This window comes from Cebus imitator, unplaced genomic scaffold (genome assembly GCF_001604975.1).
Source record: "Cebus imitator isolate Cc_AM_T3 unplaced genomic scaffold, Cebus_imitator-1.0 Scaffold629, whole genome shotgun sequence".
In the NCBI taxonomy this organism is placed as follows: Eukaryota; Metazoa; Chordata; class Mammalia; order Primates; family Cebidae; genus Cebus; species Cebus imitator.
This window is the reverse complement of record NW_016107944.1, coordinates 276,730-288,903: the sequence shown is the minus strand read 5'-3', so window position 1 is coordinate 288,903 and position 12,174 is coordinate 276,730. Positions and strand designations below refer to the sequence as shown.

At 44.0% G+C, this 12,174-nt stretch overlaps 1 protein-coding gene across 4 annotated transcripts in view; it reads left to right on the top strand.

Annotated features, from left to right (window-relative positions):
• The first annotated feature begins 2,455 nt into the window (after positions 1-2,455).
• The window catches only part of SPECC1 (sperm antigen with calponin homology and coiled-coil domains 1), a 269,791-nt gene continuing 260,072 nt past the window's right edge, over positions 2,456-12,174 (top strand). For 2 of the 4 annotated variants that reach the window (XM_037734510.1, XM_017517387.2), the window contains exon 1: positions 2,701-2,739. In XM_037734510.1, coding sequence (XP_037590438.1) covers positions 2,731-2,739 — 9 coding nt within the window. In that variant the 5' untranslated portion in view covers positions 2,701-2,730. Of the gene's footprint in view, positions 2,580-2,694; positions 2,740-12,174 lie in introns of those variants that run through there. The other 2 variants (XM_017517388.2, XM_017517382.2) reach the window with 2 other exon arrangements.

Genomic DNA, 12,174 nt, shown 5'->3' with positions numbered 1-12,174 from the left:
GCTACTGTGCTCAGCTAAAACAATCTATTCTTTATCCTAGACTAATCATGCCATCTTTGTCATAGTCTAACTTCTTATTTCTGGGCTTTGCCATGATCCACTGCTCTTCTTTCTATTCCTAAACCATGTCATTGTAATTTTTTACTTTTCTGATCTATTTTGCTATCTGGTAGTACAAGTGGTGTGTGTGTGTGTGTGTGTGTGTATGTGAATTTTCTTCTTTAGAGAAGAATCAAGTTATTTGATAGCTTCTATACAGAATAATCAATTGTTCTACCAGATGAATTTTAGGATAATTTTATAAATAATGTCCTTTATATTTCTAATCCAATTAGAATTTTTATTGAAATCACAGCACATTTATAAAATTATCTGCAGAGAATGAATATCCATTGGGAGAACATGGTATGTTTTTCTACCAGTTTTCTTTTTTGTCATTCAGTAAAGCATGAATTTTGGGGGTGACTGTAACTTTCTTACCAGATTTATTTATAGATAGTTGCTGTTGTAAGTAGGATTTTTTTAAAGCATGTGATAACTTATTTAAGTATATTATTTTATTATACAATTTAATAATTGTTTTAGAAAATTTAAAAGCTACAATGTGAATTTGAAAAGTAAATGCCCCTCAATCTGAGAGATAAGCACTGTTAACATTTTGTGTGTATCTTTCTATTAATAGATTTACAGTCTGTTAGGGAAGTTAAGACATGATCACATGAAAGGCTTAATAATATGAGACACTATTGAGTGACTGGCTTGCACTTTTTTCTGCCTAGCCTTTTTTCTCCTTTTGGAAACTGCTTTTCCCATAACTAGTAGAGCTGCCAATCATCCAGGTCCCTATCCACAGCCAATGGCTTATCACCTCAAGGCTCTTTTCCGGTAGGGACTCTATTCTTCTGGAATCTCAAATGCTAAAGACCTCCAGTCCTGCAGTGCTGCTGGGCAAGGCCTTCTCATCCCAAGAGCACCCGTGTTTGAATGGCACCAGCTTAGGAGAGTGAAGCTACCAGGTGATTCAAAACCATTCCTGATGACATCATTGGACCTCAAGGTCTAGCTGGCTTAAAGCCAGCTTCAATTCATCCTGGACTTTCCTAAATCAGTAAAGCCAACAAACTCACTATTTTGCTTAAGCAGAGTTGAGTTAAGTGTCTGTCATCTGCAGAGTCCCAACCACTACCACCTCCTGTGTCTGTGCCATGGTGCCACATGCTGGGGGAAGTCACCCAGATGAGTTGGGACCCTGTATGCTCCTTGTCCCTTGTCTTGTTTTTAAATCTGTTTGATATATCAGGAAGCAATCAGCAAGAAGCTAGCCATTCCGCATCTTGAAATCCTTACATTTTGGAGAGGTACAAATTGAGCTCCTCAGCGAGAGCAGGTTCAGTGCATTATGCCTATTGCCTCCTTCAAGGCAAAGAGGGGTGGCCATGAGAGGCAGCAACCTTGACCAAGCGGGGCTACCATGCCAGGCTAGGCCGGCTCTGAGCTGCCTGACCACAGCTCCTTACTTCATTCTGTTGATTAGAATGACAGAGTCTGAGTGTGGAGGTTAGAATTATAGTGAACATGGGGATTCTGTGTCACAGAGGCTCTGCAAACCCATGCCACCTGCTATATAAGAGCTCTCTGTCATGCAAGAGCAGATTGGCTGCCTTCCACACCTGTTATCCAGTAAAACAGCAATTAAAGTGTAGCTTGTGGCAGTGACCAAGCTTAACCCAGGCCCTCTGATAGAGTTCTTGGTGCCTGTGGATGGAACACATGTTGCTTGTTTACCTTCACAACATTTCTTCCGTGCTTTTTTCTGGGCAGTGTGTTTGCTCCCTCTTGCAGTAGATCCCGTTGTCACTGGGGCTTACTCTAGGCCATCCGTAGTAGCAGGGAACATGGACCCCAGGCTTTGTGAGGATGCCCATATCATTCTGGAGGTCCCTGAAGTCAAAATTAAGTATGAAAAGATTTATTTAGAATGGAAAAGAAATGCAACAAATTATTGGAGCCTAGGAGTTTCAGATGCCTACCTCTGAGATCCCTTTAGCTGGCTCACTAGAACCCCTGTCTGCGTTATGCTTCCTGGTCATAGCTCAACTTCCCCTTCCCACCTAGAACTCGCGGTGCTCACAGGGCCGTGGCAAGCTAGTGGGGCACGGTTGTAGCTTCAGGGTAAATACATTTGTGAAAAGCAGACTGATTTTTGTTTTGTTTTTAAATCTGTTTGATAGCTCAGGGAGCAATCAGCTAGAACCTAGCCCACCTACACCTTGAGATCCTTACATTTTGGAGAGGTACAAATTAAGTATTCAGGACCTAGTAGGGTGGAAATATGATTTTGCACTTTGTGCATGTGTGTTTGTGTAAGAAAGAGAGATTCTGAGAGACAGGAGAGGGAGAGGCCAACAGAACTTGGAGAAAGCAGAGCCCGCCTGCTTCCTGAGTGAAGCATTGCTCAAGCGCTCTCTGCCCGGCCCCCTCCGAGTGTGGTTTTCCTCCCAGGCCAGCACCAAACCCAGAATAGAGTGGCTGACTTGAGGTCGGCAGCTCCCGAGAAGCAGGAGAAGCAGAGTTTTGCAGTAAGTACGCGGTTGGCTATTATTTAAGACCAAAATGGAAAAGCTTTGAATAGCTGGGGAAGAGGTGCATCTGTTTTAGTAGGTACAATGTCTTACAGACCCAGTGGATCCTGGTGTGACTAAGGCAGTGTGATACATTCTCCCGTGGTGCATGGACTGGGTAAGCTAAGGCCACATGCATGCTTTTGCGGGGGCTGAAAAAGGATTTGAAACCCATCTTCTGACGTCTTGAAAGAGCATGGTCTTTTCTCACTGCTTGTCATTTGTTTCATCTTGCAAGGAAAAGATAATTAATGCTGACTTCAAGTTAATATATGAAGTCCTTTAGAAAAGAAGCCCTATGGGTACTAATTAGTAGCCGTGTGGGTATTATTTTTCCATCCAGGGTGAATAGGGCTCCTTCTGTGCATTCTTTTTGTCAAGTGTGGGATGTCTAAGATCCTGTGGAGAGAACTGCCTGCTGGACTAGTGCTTAGCCCCTGGAACGTTCTAGAGTCATCTCCCCTTGGAGGAGATCAGCACTGTAGTGTACCCTGTCATCTAGCAGAGGGTCTGATAATCTCCCAGTGCTCAACATCTAGGCAATACATACATTGTGTGAGGGTCTGAAATTAGATGCTTGTGAAGCCCAGATGGCAGAGTTTCAAGCAATAATACGATAAAGTTGGTGGCTTTTCTGGGAAGTTATTTATTATATGGTTGGTTGAGGCAGTTTTCCCCCACACCATCTCACAGGGCTGAAGATACCTTAAAATCTCTCTTACCCAGTCTATTTTCTGGAAATTAAGTTTTTGCTTTTTATTTCCTTGTCCCACTGACTCTAATTTCCTATTGGAATAAAGTGTTCAGCTCAGCCATGCAGGAGGTCCACACTTTAAGTTTTCTTGGAAAATGTGGCTTCCGTCCCTTCTCGATAGAATGTGAAGGTTAAAGCCATGTGGTGCTGCTCCTGCTGCAGAACTCGCCAGTGTGGCTGCTTCTCCTCCTTTACAGCTCAGCTCCGGGGACTCTGTGTTTCTGTGGTTCTGTTTTAGAGTAGCCGTGTTTTACTTCCTTTAACCTTTCCTTTACCAAGTTAGTTAACACGGAAGGCCGTCTAAACAGAGGAGCCCCCAAGGCAGGAGAGGGGGTGAAAAATAAGCAATACTAAACTTTCATTTGAAAATGTAGAATTTGAAATAAACCACCACCAGTGAAGCGCATTCCTCATTCCAATTTTATTTTTCCAATATGTTAACTTTTTTTTTTTTTTAGATGGAGTCTTGCTGTGCTGCCAAGGCTGGAGTACAGTGGCATGATCTTGGCTCACTGCAACCTCCGCCTCCCAGGTTCAAACGATTCTCCTGTCTCAGCCTCCTGAGTAGCTGGTACTACAGGCACATGCCACCACACCTGGCTAATTTTTATATTTTTAGTAGAGACAAGGTTTCATCATGTTGTCCAGGCTGGTTTCAAACTCCTGGCCTCAGGTGATCCACCCATCTTGGCCTCCCAAAGTGCTGGGATTATGGGTGTGAGCCACCATACCAGGCCTTTTTTTTTTTTTTTTTTTTTCCTAAGATGGATTCTCACCCATTGCCCAGGCTGGAATGCAGTGGTGCAATCTCGGCTCACTGCAATCTCTGCCTCCCAGGTTCAAGTGATTCTCCTGCCTCAGCCTCCTGAGTAGCTGGGATTACAGGCATCTGCCACCATACCCAGCTAATTTTTGTATTTTTAGTAGAAACAGGGTTTTACCATGTTGTCCAGACTGGTCTCGAACTCCCGACCTCAGATGATCTGCCTGCCTTGGTCTCCCAAATGCTGGGATTACAAGCGTAAGCCACCTCACCCGGCCCCAATACGTTAACATTTTTTTAAATGATCAGAGTAATTTTGAGCTCTCACTGTGTCACAGGTGCAGCAGCCAAGCTCTTTTCAACATCATCTTATTCAATTCTCCCAGCAGCCCCATGAGGTCACTACTTTTACAGTCTTCACTTTACAGCTGAGGAAATGGAGTCCCAGAGAGGTTATGTAATTTGGCAGAGGTCAGACAGATGGGTGAACAGGTAGGTGAGTGGTGCAGCCAGGATGGGAACTCTAGTCTCTCTCAATCCAGAGCTCATGCTCTAGATGGCATTTCAATAAATTCAGAAATTGGAGAAAACTGTGACTTAATCCCACACCCTAAAGCAACTGTTAAAATTTCTATATTTCTTGCTAGGTGCGGTGGCTTGCACCGGAAATCTCAGCTACTCGGGAGGAAAAGGAGGAGGATTGCTTGAGACCAGGAGTTTGAGACCAGCCTGGGAAACTGTCTCCAGCAAGGTCACTGTCTCCAAAAAAAAATTTTTTTTAATTAGTCAGGGCTGGGCGCGGTAGGTCATACCTATAATCACAGCACTTTGGGAGGCTGAAGCAGGTGGATTACTTGAGCTTAGGAGTTCAAGACCAGCCTGGGCAACACAGCAATACCTCGTTTCTACAAAAAATCAAAACACTAGCTGGGTATGGTGATGTGCACCTGTAGGGCCAGCTGCTCAGGAGGCTGACGTAAGAGGATCACTTGAAACCAGGAGGTCGAGGCTGCAGTGAGCTGTGATCATTTCACTGCATTTCAGCTTGGGCGACAGAGCAAGTACCCTGTCTGAAGAAAACAAAAATTAAAATAAATAAATAAATAATTAGCCAGGTGTGGTGCTGCATGCCTGTAGTCCCAGCTACTCCAGAGGATCGCTTGTGCCCAGGAATTCAAGCTTACAATGAACTGTGATCTCACCACTGCATTTCAGTCTGGGTAACAGGGTGTGACCCTGTCTCTAAGAAAACAATTGTATATTTCTTTCTACCTGTACGACTAGATATTATAGCATAAGGCTTTAAAAATGTTATATAAGCCTGGGCATGGTGGCTCATGCCTGTAATCCGAGCACGTTGAAAGGCTGAGACAGGTAGATGGCAAGGTCAGGAGTTCGAGACCAGCCTGACTAAGATAGTGAAACCCTGTCTCTACTAAAAGTACAAAAAAAATTAGTCAGGCGTGGTGGCACGCACCTGTAATCCCAGCTACTCGGGAGGCTGAGGCAGGATAGTCACTTGAACCTGGGAGGCAGAGGTTGCAGGAGCTGAGATCATGCTGCTGCACTCTAGCCTGGGCAACAGAGTGAGACTCCGTCTCAAAAGAAAAAGTTATATAGTTTCACAATTATTACTATATTATTCTTTTGAGACACAGTTTTGCTCTATTGCCCAGGCTGGAGTGCAGTAGCGTGACCTCAGCTTACTGTGACTTCCTCCTTCCAGCCTCAAGCAATCCTCCCACCTCTGCCTACCAGGTAGCTGGGATTACAGGTGTGTGCCACCATGCCCAGCCAATTTTTGTATTTTTGGTAGAGATGGAGTTTCCCCATGGTTCCCAGGCTGGTCTTTAACGCCTGAGCGGAAGTAATCTGCCTGCCTTGGCCTCCTAAAGTGCTGGGATTACAGGATGAACCACTATGCCCAGCCTAGTTTGACAATTATTTAATGGCATATAATATTTATTAAGTGTTTGGTCCATAAATTGTTTAACTATTCCTTGTTTTTTTTTTAAATTAAGTTGCTTTTCTTTTTTTGTTTTTTGCTGTTATAAGTAATAGATTAGTAACTCTGTCCATGGAACTTTTCTTCTGTTTTTGGGTTGTATCTGTAGAATAGATTTTCAGATGTGGGATTACTGGGTAAAAGGGCATGAACATTTTAATGGTGCTTGGTATGTGTTGCTAAATTACTTTCTATCAACACAGTGTGTGGGAGCATTAGTCTAATTTCATCCATCCCACCAGCCGACAGTATCACGGGAAAAAAAAGAATAAGAAAAACAGAACCTCTTTATGGTATTTTGCATTTCTTTTAATACAGCAAGGCTGAACATTTTTTATGTGCTTGTTTACAAGTTGTACTTTTGATCAATTTTTGGGATCATAATGCTGGTTTTTTGGGGCGGATTAATATGGGTAAGATATATTTGCCGTATTTTTGTCAGTTATGTTCCTGTCTATTGTTTACCTTTTTAAAATGAGTTTTTAAAAAACATTCAATCATTTAACATTTTTATGTAATCAAATTGGTTCATTTTTTTTCCTAATTCTTCTGTGTTAGAGATCTAAGTTCTCTGCTTTAAAGGCGTTTATTTTATTCTAGTATTTTCTTTCATGGATGATGTGTAAGTAAATTTAAACTGACTTAAAAACACTAGCCAGTTTTTCCAATATCACTTATGAGCAACTCTTACGTTTTCTACTATTTTATGATTTTTTTATTTTTATACCTCCAGCTTTTCTATGATTTTTCTGCATTATTTGATTATTTACTGGAGCAATCTATTTCTATGCCATTATCACACTGTGATAATTTTTGGCCTTTTTTTTTTTTTTCTTGAGAGGGAGTCTCCCTCTGTGGCCCAGGTTGAAGTACAATGGCTCAATCTCATCTCACCACAACCTCTGCCTCCTGGGTTCAAGCAATTCTCCTGCCTCAGCCTCTCGAATAGCTGGAATTACGGGCACCTGCCATCACACCTGGCTAAGTTTTGTATTTTTAGTACAGATGGCGTTTCGCCGTGTTGGCCAGGCTGATCTCGAACTCCTGACCTCAGGTGATCCACCCGTCTCAGTCTCCCAGAAGTGCTGGGATTAGAAGTGTGAGCCACTGCACCCAGCCTGTTGCTTTTACAGTATGTAGAGAGAATGAGTTGTGTGGAGTAATACTAAGGCAACATAAGGTACTGGTTAAGCCCATGGCACTGGAGGCGGATTGCTCAGCCTTAACTTCTCTGTCCCTCAGTCTTATTATCTGTACAATGGGTATAATATTAATAATAGTGTCTATTCTGGCCGGGCAAGGTGGCTGACGCCTAAAATCCCAGCACTTTGGGAGGCCAAGGAGAAGGCAGATCATGAGGTCAGGAGTTTAGACCAGTCTGCCCAACATAGTGAAACCCCGTCTCTACTAAAAATACAAAAAATTAGCTTGGCCTGTAATCCCAGCTACTTGGCAGTGTGAGGCAGGAGAATCGCTTGAACCCAGGAGGCAGAGGTTGCAGTGAGCCAATATTGCGCTACTGCACTCTAGCCTGGGTGACAGAGTGAGATTCTGTCTTAAAAATAATAGTAATAATAATAGTGTCTATTCCATAGGGTTGTTGGGGTGAGGAAATAAAAGCTAATTAAAACACACACACTGAAAAAGTATTTGATGTAGGTAGATGTGTAGAGGAAGTATTTGAAGCATGTGTAGATGACTTTACATACGTGAGTATGAATTATATTACACATGTACATAAAAATACATATGTATTTATAATTTATAGAGTCAAGCATGTGATTCTTTCCATCTATGGCTTAAGACAACCTTTCATATAATCTTAGGAGACAGGAAAGATTGTCTTAGCCACATAGGGAAGGAGTGACATGTTTGAGTAGCCACATACTAGAAACTTGGTACAGTGAAAGGCAAGTAGCAGAAGGAAATACATGTAGCACATATACTGCAAAGATGACTACTCATAATAAATGATTTCTACTGTCAACTAGAAAAAACACACACCAAAGAAAAATGGGCAAAGGTTATAAAAAAGCAATTCCTAGAAGAAGGAATACAGAAGGCCAATAAACATAATGTTCAACCTCAGTAATAGTCATAGAAATGCAAATTCAAATACTCATGAAATGTCATTTCCCATGCAACATATTGGCAAAAATTGAAAATATAAATAATATCCAATGTAGAGAGAACATAGGGAGATGGGCACTGGCAATCACAACTAGTGGGAACAAAAATTAGTAAAGCTTTTTTTTTTTTTTGAGACAGAGTTTTGCTCTTGTTGCCCAGGCTAAAGTGCAATGGCATGATCTCGGCTCACTGCAACCTCCGCCTCCCAGGTTCAAGTGATTCTCTTGCCTCAGCCTCCCAAGTAGCTGGGATTACAGGCATGTGCCACCACGACCAGCTAATTTTGTATTTTTTGTAGAGACTGGGTTTCTCCATTTTGGTCTCTCAAACTCCTGGCTTCAGGTGATCCGCTCACCTCGGCCTCCCAAAGTGCTGGGATTACAGGCATGAGCCATCTCGCCCAGCCAGTAAAGCTTTTTTTGTATGGCAAACATAAAATCTATCAAAAGGCAAAATATGTATACCTTTGATTTGTCTTAGAAAAACACCATACATGTTTTTAAGTAAGCATAAACAATATAATCATATTTATGTTAAAATTTTTATGTTAAGAAATATAAACTATATATTTTTATTTGTATGTACATAAAAATTCATTAACAAAAAGCACTGGATATCTGATATCAAACTGTTGTTTCCTGTGTCACCTCTGGAGAGGGAAGTAGAATTAGGTCAAGGTTGGTTTTTGTTCTTGCTAGATATACTCCTGTATTTGAATATTTCATGAGTCTGCATTTGTATATTTGTATAAAGTGAATAAACAGGCATTTTTTCCAAGCCCACAGGTAAGAAGATTCTTGGGAACAGGATGCTAGATGTAGAAGCTCAAGGTTGGGAAAGCGAGTGACAGATATTGGGAAGAACAAGCATTTTGTGGCAGTGTTTAAAGATGTCTTAAACGTCTTGCTTTATGTTTTAGAAAAGGAAGCAACCCAAGAGGCCTGGAGGAAAAGTTGCTTTGTTGGCGGGCAGCCTCTTTCCGTCTCCTGTCCGTTTTTAGGCTTTGTGCAGTTGCATGCCCACACACAGCTTGTAGGCGCCCCCGGGGCACTGTGCTCCTCACCTTCCTTTCTATCCTGTGTTCCTTATCTCTGGTGTATTGATTTATTATTTATGCATTTATTTTATTCTTCTTTTTTTCTTTTTTTCCTAGACAAAGTTTCGCTCTTGTTACCCAGGCTGGAGTGCAATGGCGTGATCTCGGCTCACCGCAACCTCCGCCTCCTGGTTCAGGCAATTCTCCTGCCTCGGCCTCCTGAGTAGCTGGGATTACAGGCATGCGCCACCATGCCCAGCTAATTTTTTGTATTTTTAGTAGAGACGGGGTTTCACCATGTTAACCAGGATGGTCTCGATCTCTTGACCTCGTGATCCACCCGCCTCAGCCTCCCAAAGTGCTGGGATTACAGGCCTGAGCCACCGCGCCCAGCCCCGCATTTATTTTTATAGACAAGGTCTCTTCTGTCACTGAGGCTGGAGTGCAGTGATGAGATTATAGCTCACTGCAGCATGAAACTCCTGTGCTCAAGAGATCCTCCCACTTCAGCCTCCTGAGTAGCTGGGGCCACAGGTGTGCACCACCATGCCCGGCTAATTTATTTATTTGTAGATATAGGGGCTTACTACAGGCTGTTCTTGAGCTCCTGGGCTCAAGTGATCCTCCCACCTTGGCCTCTGAAAGTGCTGGGATTGCAGGCGTGAACCACTGTGCCCCGCCTCTCTAGTTTAGAAAACTGTCATCTGAGGTTTTTCGAAATAGCCCTTCATCCATTATCCACCCGGCAGACATCCAGCACCCAGTCGGAGTCGGGCAGTGTGCTAGGCCCTAGAGAGATGAGGGTGAGCAAGAGAGAACGTGCCAGCCCCCAGGGACCTACACGCAGGTTAGGGAGGAGGGACAGCAAACGCAAATGAATTACGTCACTAACTGTGATCATGGCGGTGAAGCTGCCATTGGCAGGCTGTGGTGGAGAGTCACAGAGGAGGGACCCTTGCCCTGGGTGGTCAGGAGGTGCAAGGAAACTAGGGCTTCTCTGAGGAGAGCCTGCCTTGGTCCAGTCCCTCCCATTCCATCCCTTTTCCTGCATCCCTACCGCCATGTCTTCATTCCTTTCACTGGGACCACTATTTCCCAGATTTTGGTCCTTTAATGCCTCTTTTTACAATTGTTGCCATTGCCAACTACCATTACTTATTACAGTTCCTAAGACTGACTTAACATTACTAATGTATCTCAAAAGGATTCAACAAAAATGAGAAACTATGAAAATGAAGTGATGCTAAATTTACAAGTTAAGATGATAAGTAATGAAGGCAGAACTCTTGAATGTGGTCTCTAAGGCATGCATGGGGTTGCTTTGATCACAAAGGGATGCTATTTATATGGGAGGAAGGGAATGTATTAGGTTCAGATATTTAGCTGGCAGACGGGGACTCCTGTCAGTGAATTCAGGGAGGACACTACAGGAAAGAGATGAAAGAAACAGGGAGAGACTGCAGAGCATTTATTTTTGTTTAATTACAAGAGTGAGATAAGCCAGCAACACATTACAACCCGGGGAATCAGAGGGTCCCTCTGAGACAGACTGTGTGGAAGCCATGCCTGGTTGCTCCAGTAATGGGCCTCATTATAACGAGAAGAGCCACAGTGCCCAAAATAAATGGCACGGGCAGAGCGACAGGCAGCCTACCTAGCTGCCTCTTGGGGAAAGCAGACTGAGGGAGGTTTTGCAGTAGGTAAAGAATGAGATCCTCGAGGGATGGTCTCAGGTCATCTTGAGTCTAGGAGTTTGAGAGACTCTCTGGGTCTCCCTGATGAGGTCTGATCACAGGGAAAGGAAGTCCTCCTGGCTTCCCTGTGCTGCCTGCTAGCCCTTGCTGCATGGGAAGAGCCCCAGGACAAGAAGTGACACAGCAGCTTTTGTGAACTGGCTTGGGATGCTAAGAGATTTGGGCATCCCCTTGGCCATGTTGAGGAGGGCCAAACCTACATGAAAGGATCAGGGCAGGTAGGGGTGGTCACCGGGGCCCTCCTGTGGTCCTGCTCTCCGGTCTCGGCCCTGCAGCTGCAGGAACTTGAAACACTTGCTTTCCCCTTCCTGCCCCAGTGTCCCTCCTCCTTGCTTTGCTGTTCCCCATGCCTGTGAGTTTCTCTCTCTCATCACCTAGTTCATGCTTATTATCTTGGAAGGGTCACCAAAGGGTCTTTTCCTCTCCTCTTGGTCACGCGCCCGTTGAATAAGCTCTCCTGTCACTCTGCGACTTTTTAGTAGAGTTTTCCTGGTTGATATCTGGTATTTTCATGGCCATTTGATAGTTCCCTACCCTGGATAGTGAGCCCCAGGTGGGGAGGGGTGGTATTTGGTTTTGCCCGTCCTGTGTCCTGGTGCCTACTGCAGGGCCTAGATATAGGAGATGCTCCCAGAATGATTCTTGAGCAAACAAATGAATGAGAGTCCCCAGCTGTTTGTGTAAAGGAGTGAATTCCCACGACTCCTTTTGGGCCTGCTTTTTCTTTCCCAGCGCAGCAGAGCACAGGGAGTGAAGGGTAGGGGAAGGCCTGGGGAGTGCGGATGCAGGGTGTGCATGTGAACCATGATAGGGAGCCTGGGTTTATTCCAGGGGACACAGGGACCCACTGGAGGGCTTTGAGCAGAGGAGTGATGGGATCTGACCTACATTTCAAAAGGATCACTGTGGTTAGTGTAGAAAGATTAGCCAGGCAGAGGGTGGGGGCTGAGGAGAGGATGGAGGTGAATGAGAGGTGGTGGCATGTGGAAGACTGGGGTGGACTGGGATCCGTCCAGAATGTAGAGCCCATGGGGGCAGTGTTCTGGACATCAGGACCCCATGATGTGTTTGTTGCTCTGATCCATGTTCTAACTTTTCTTTTTTTTTTTTT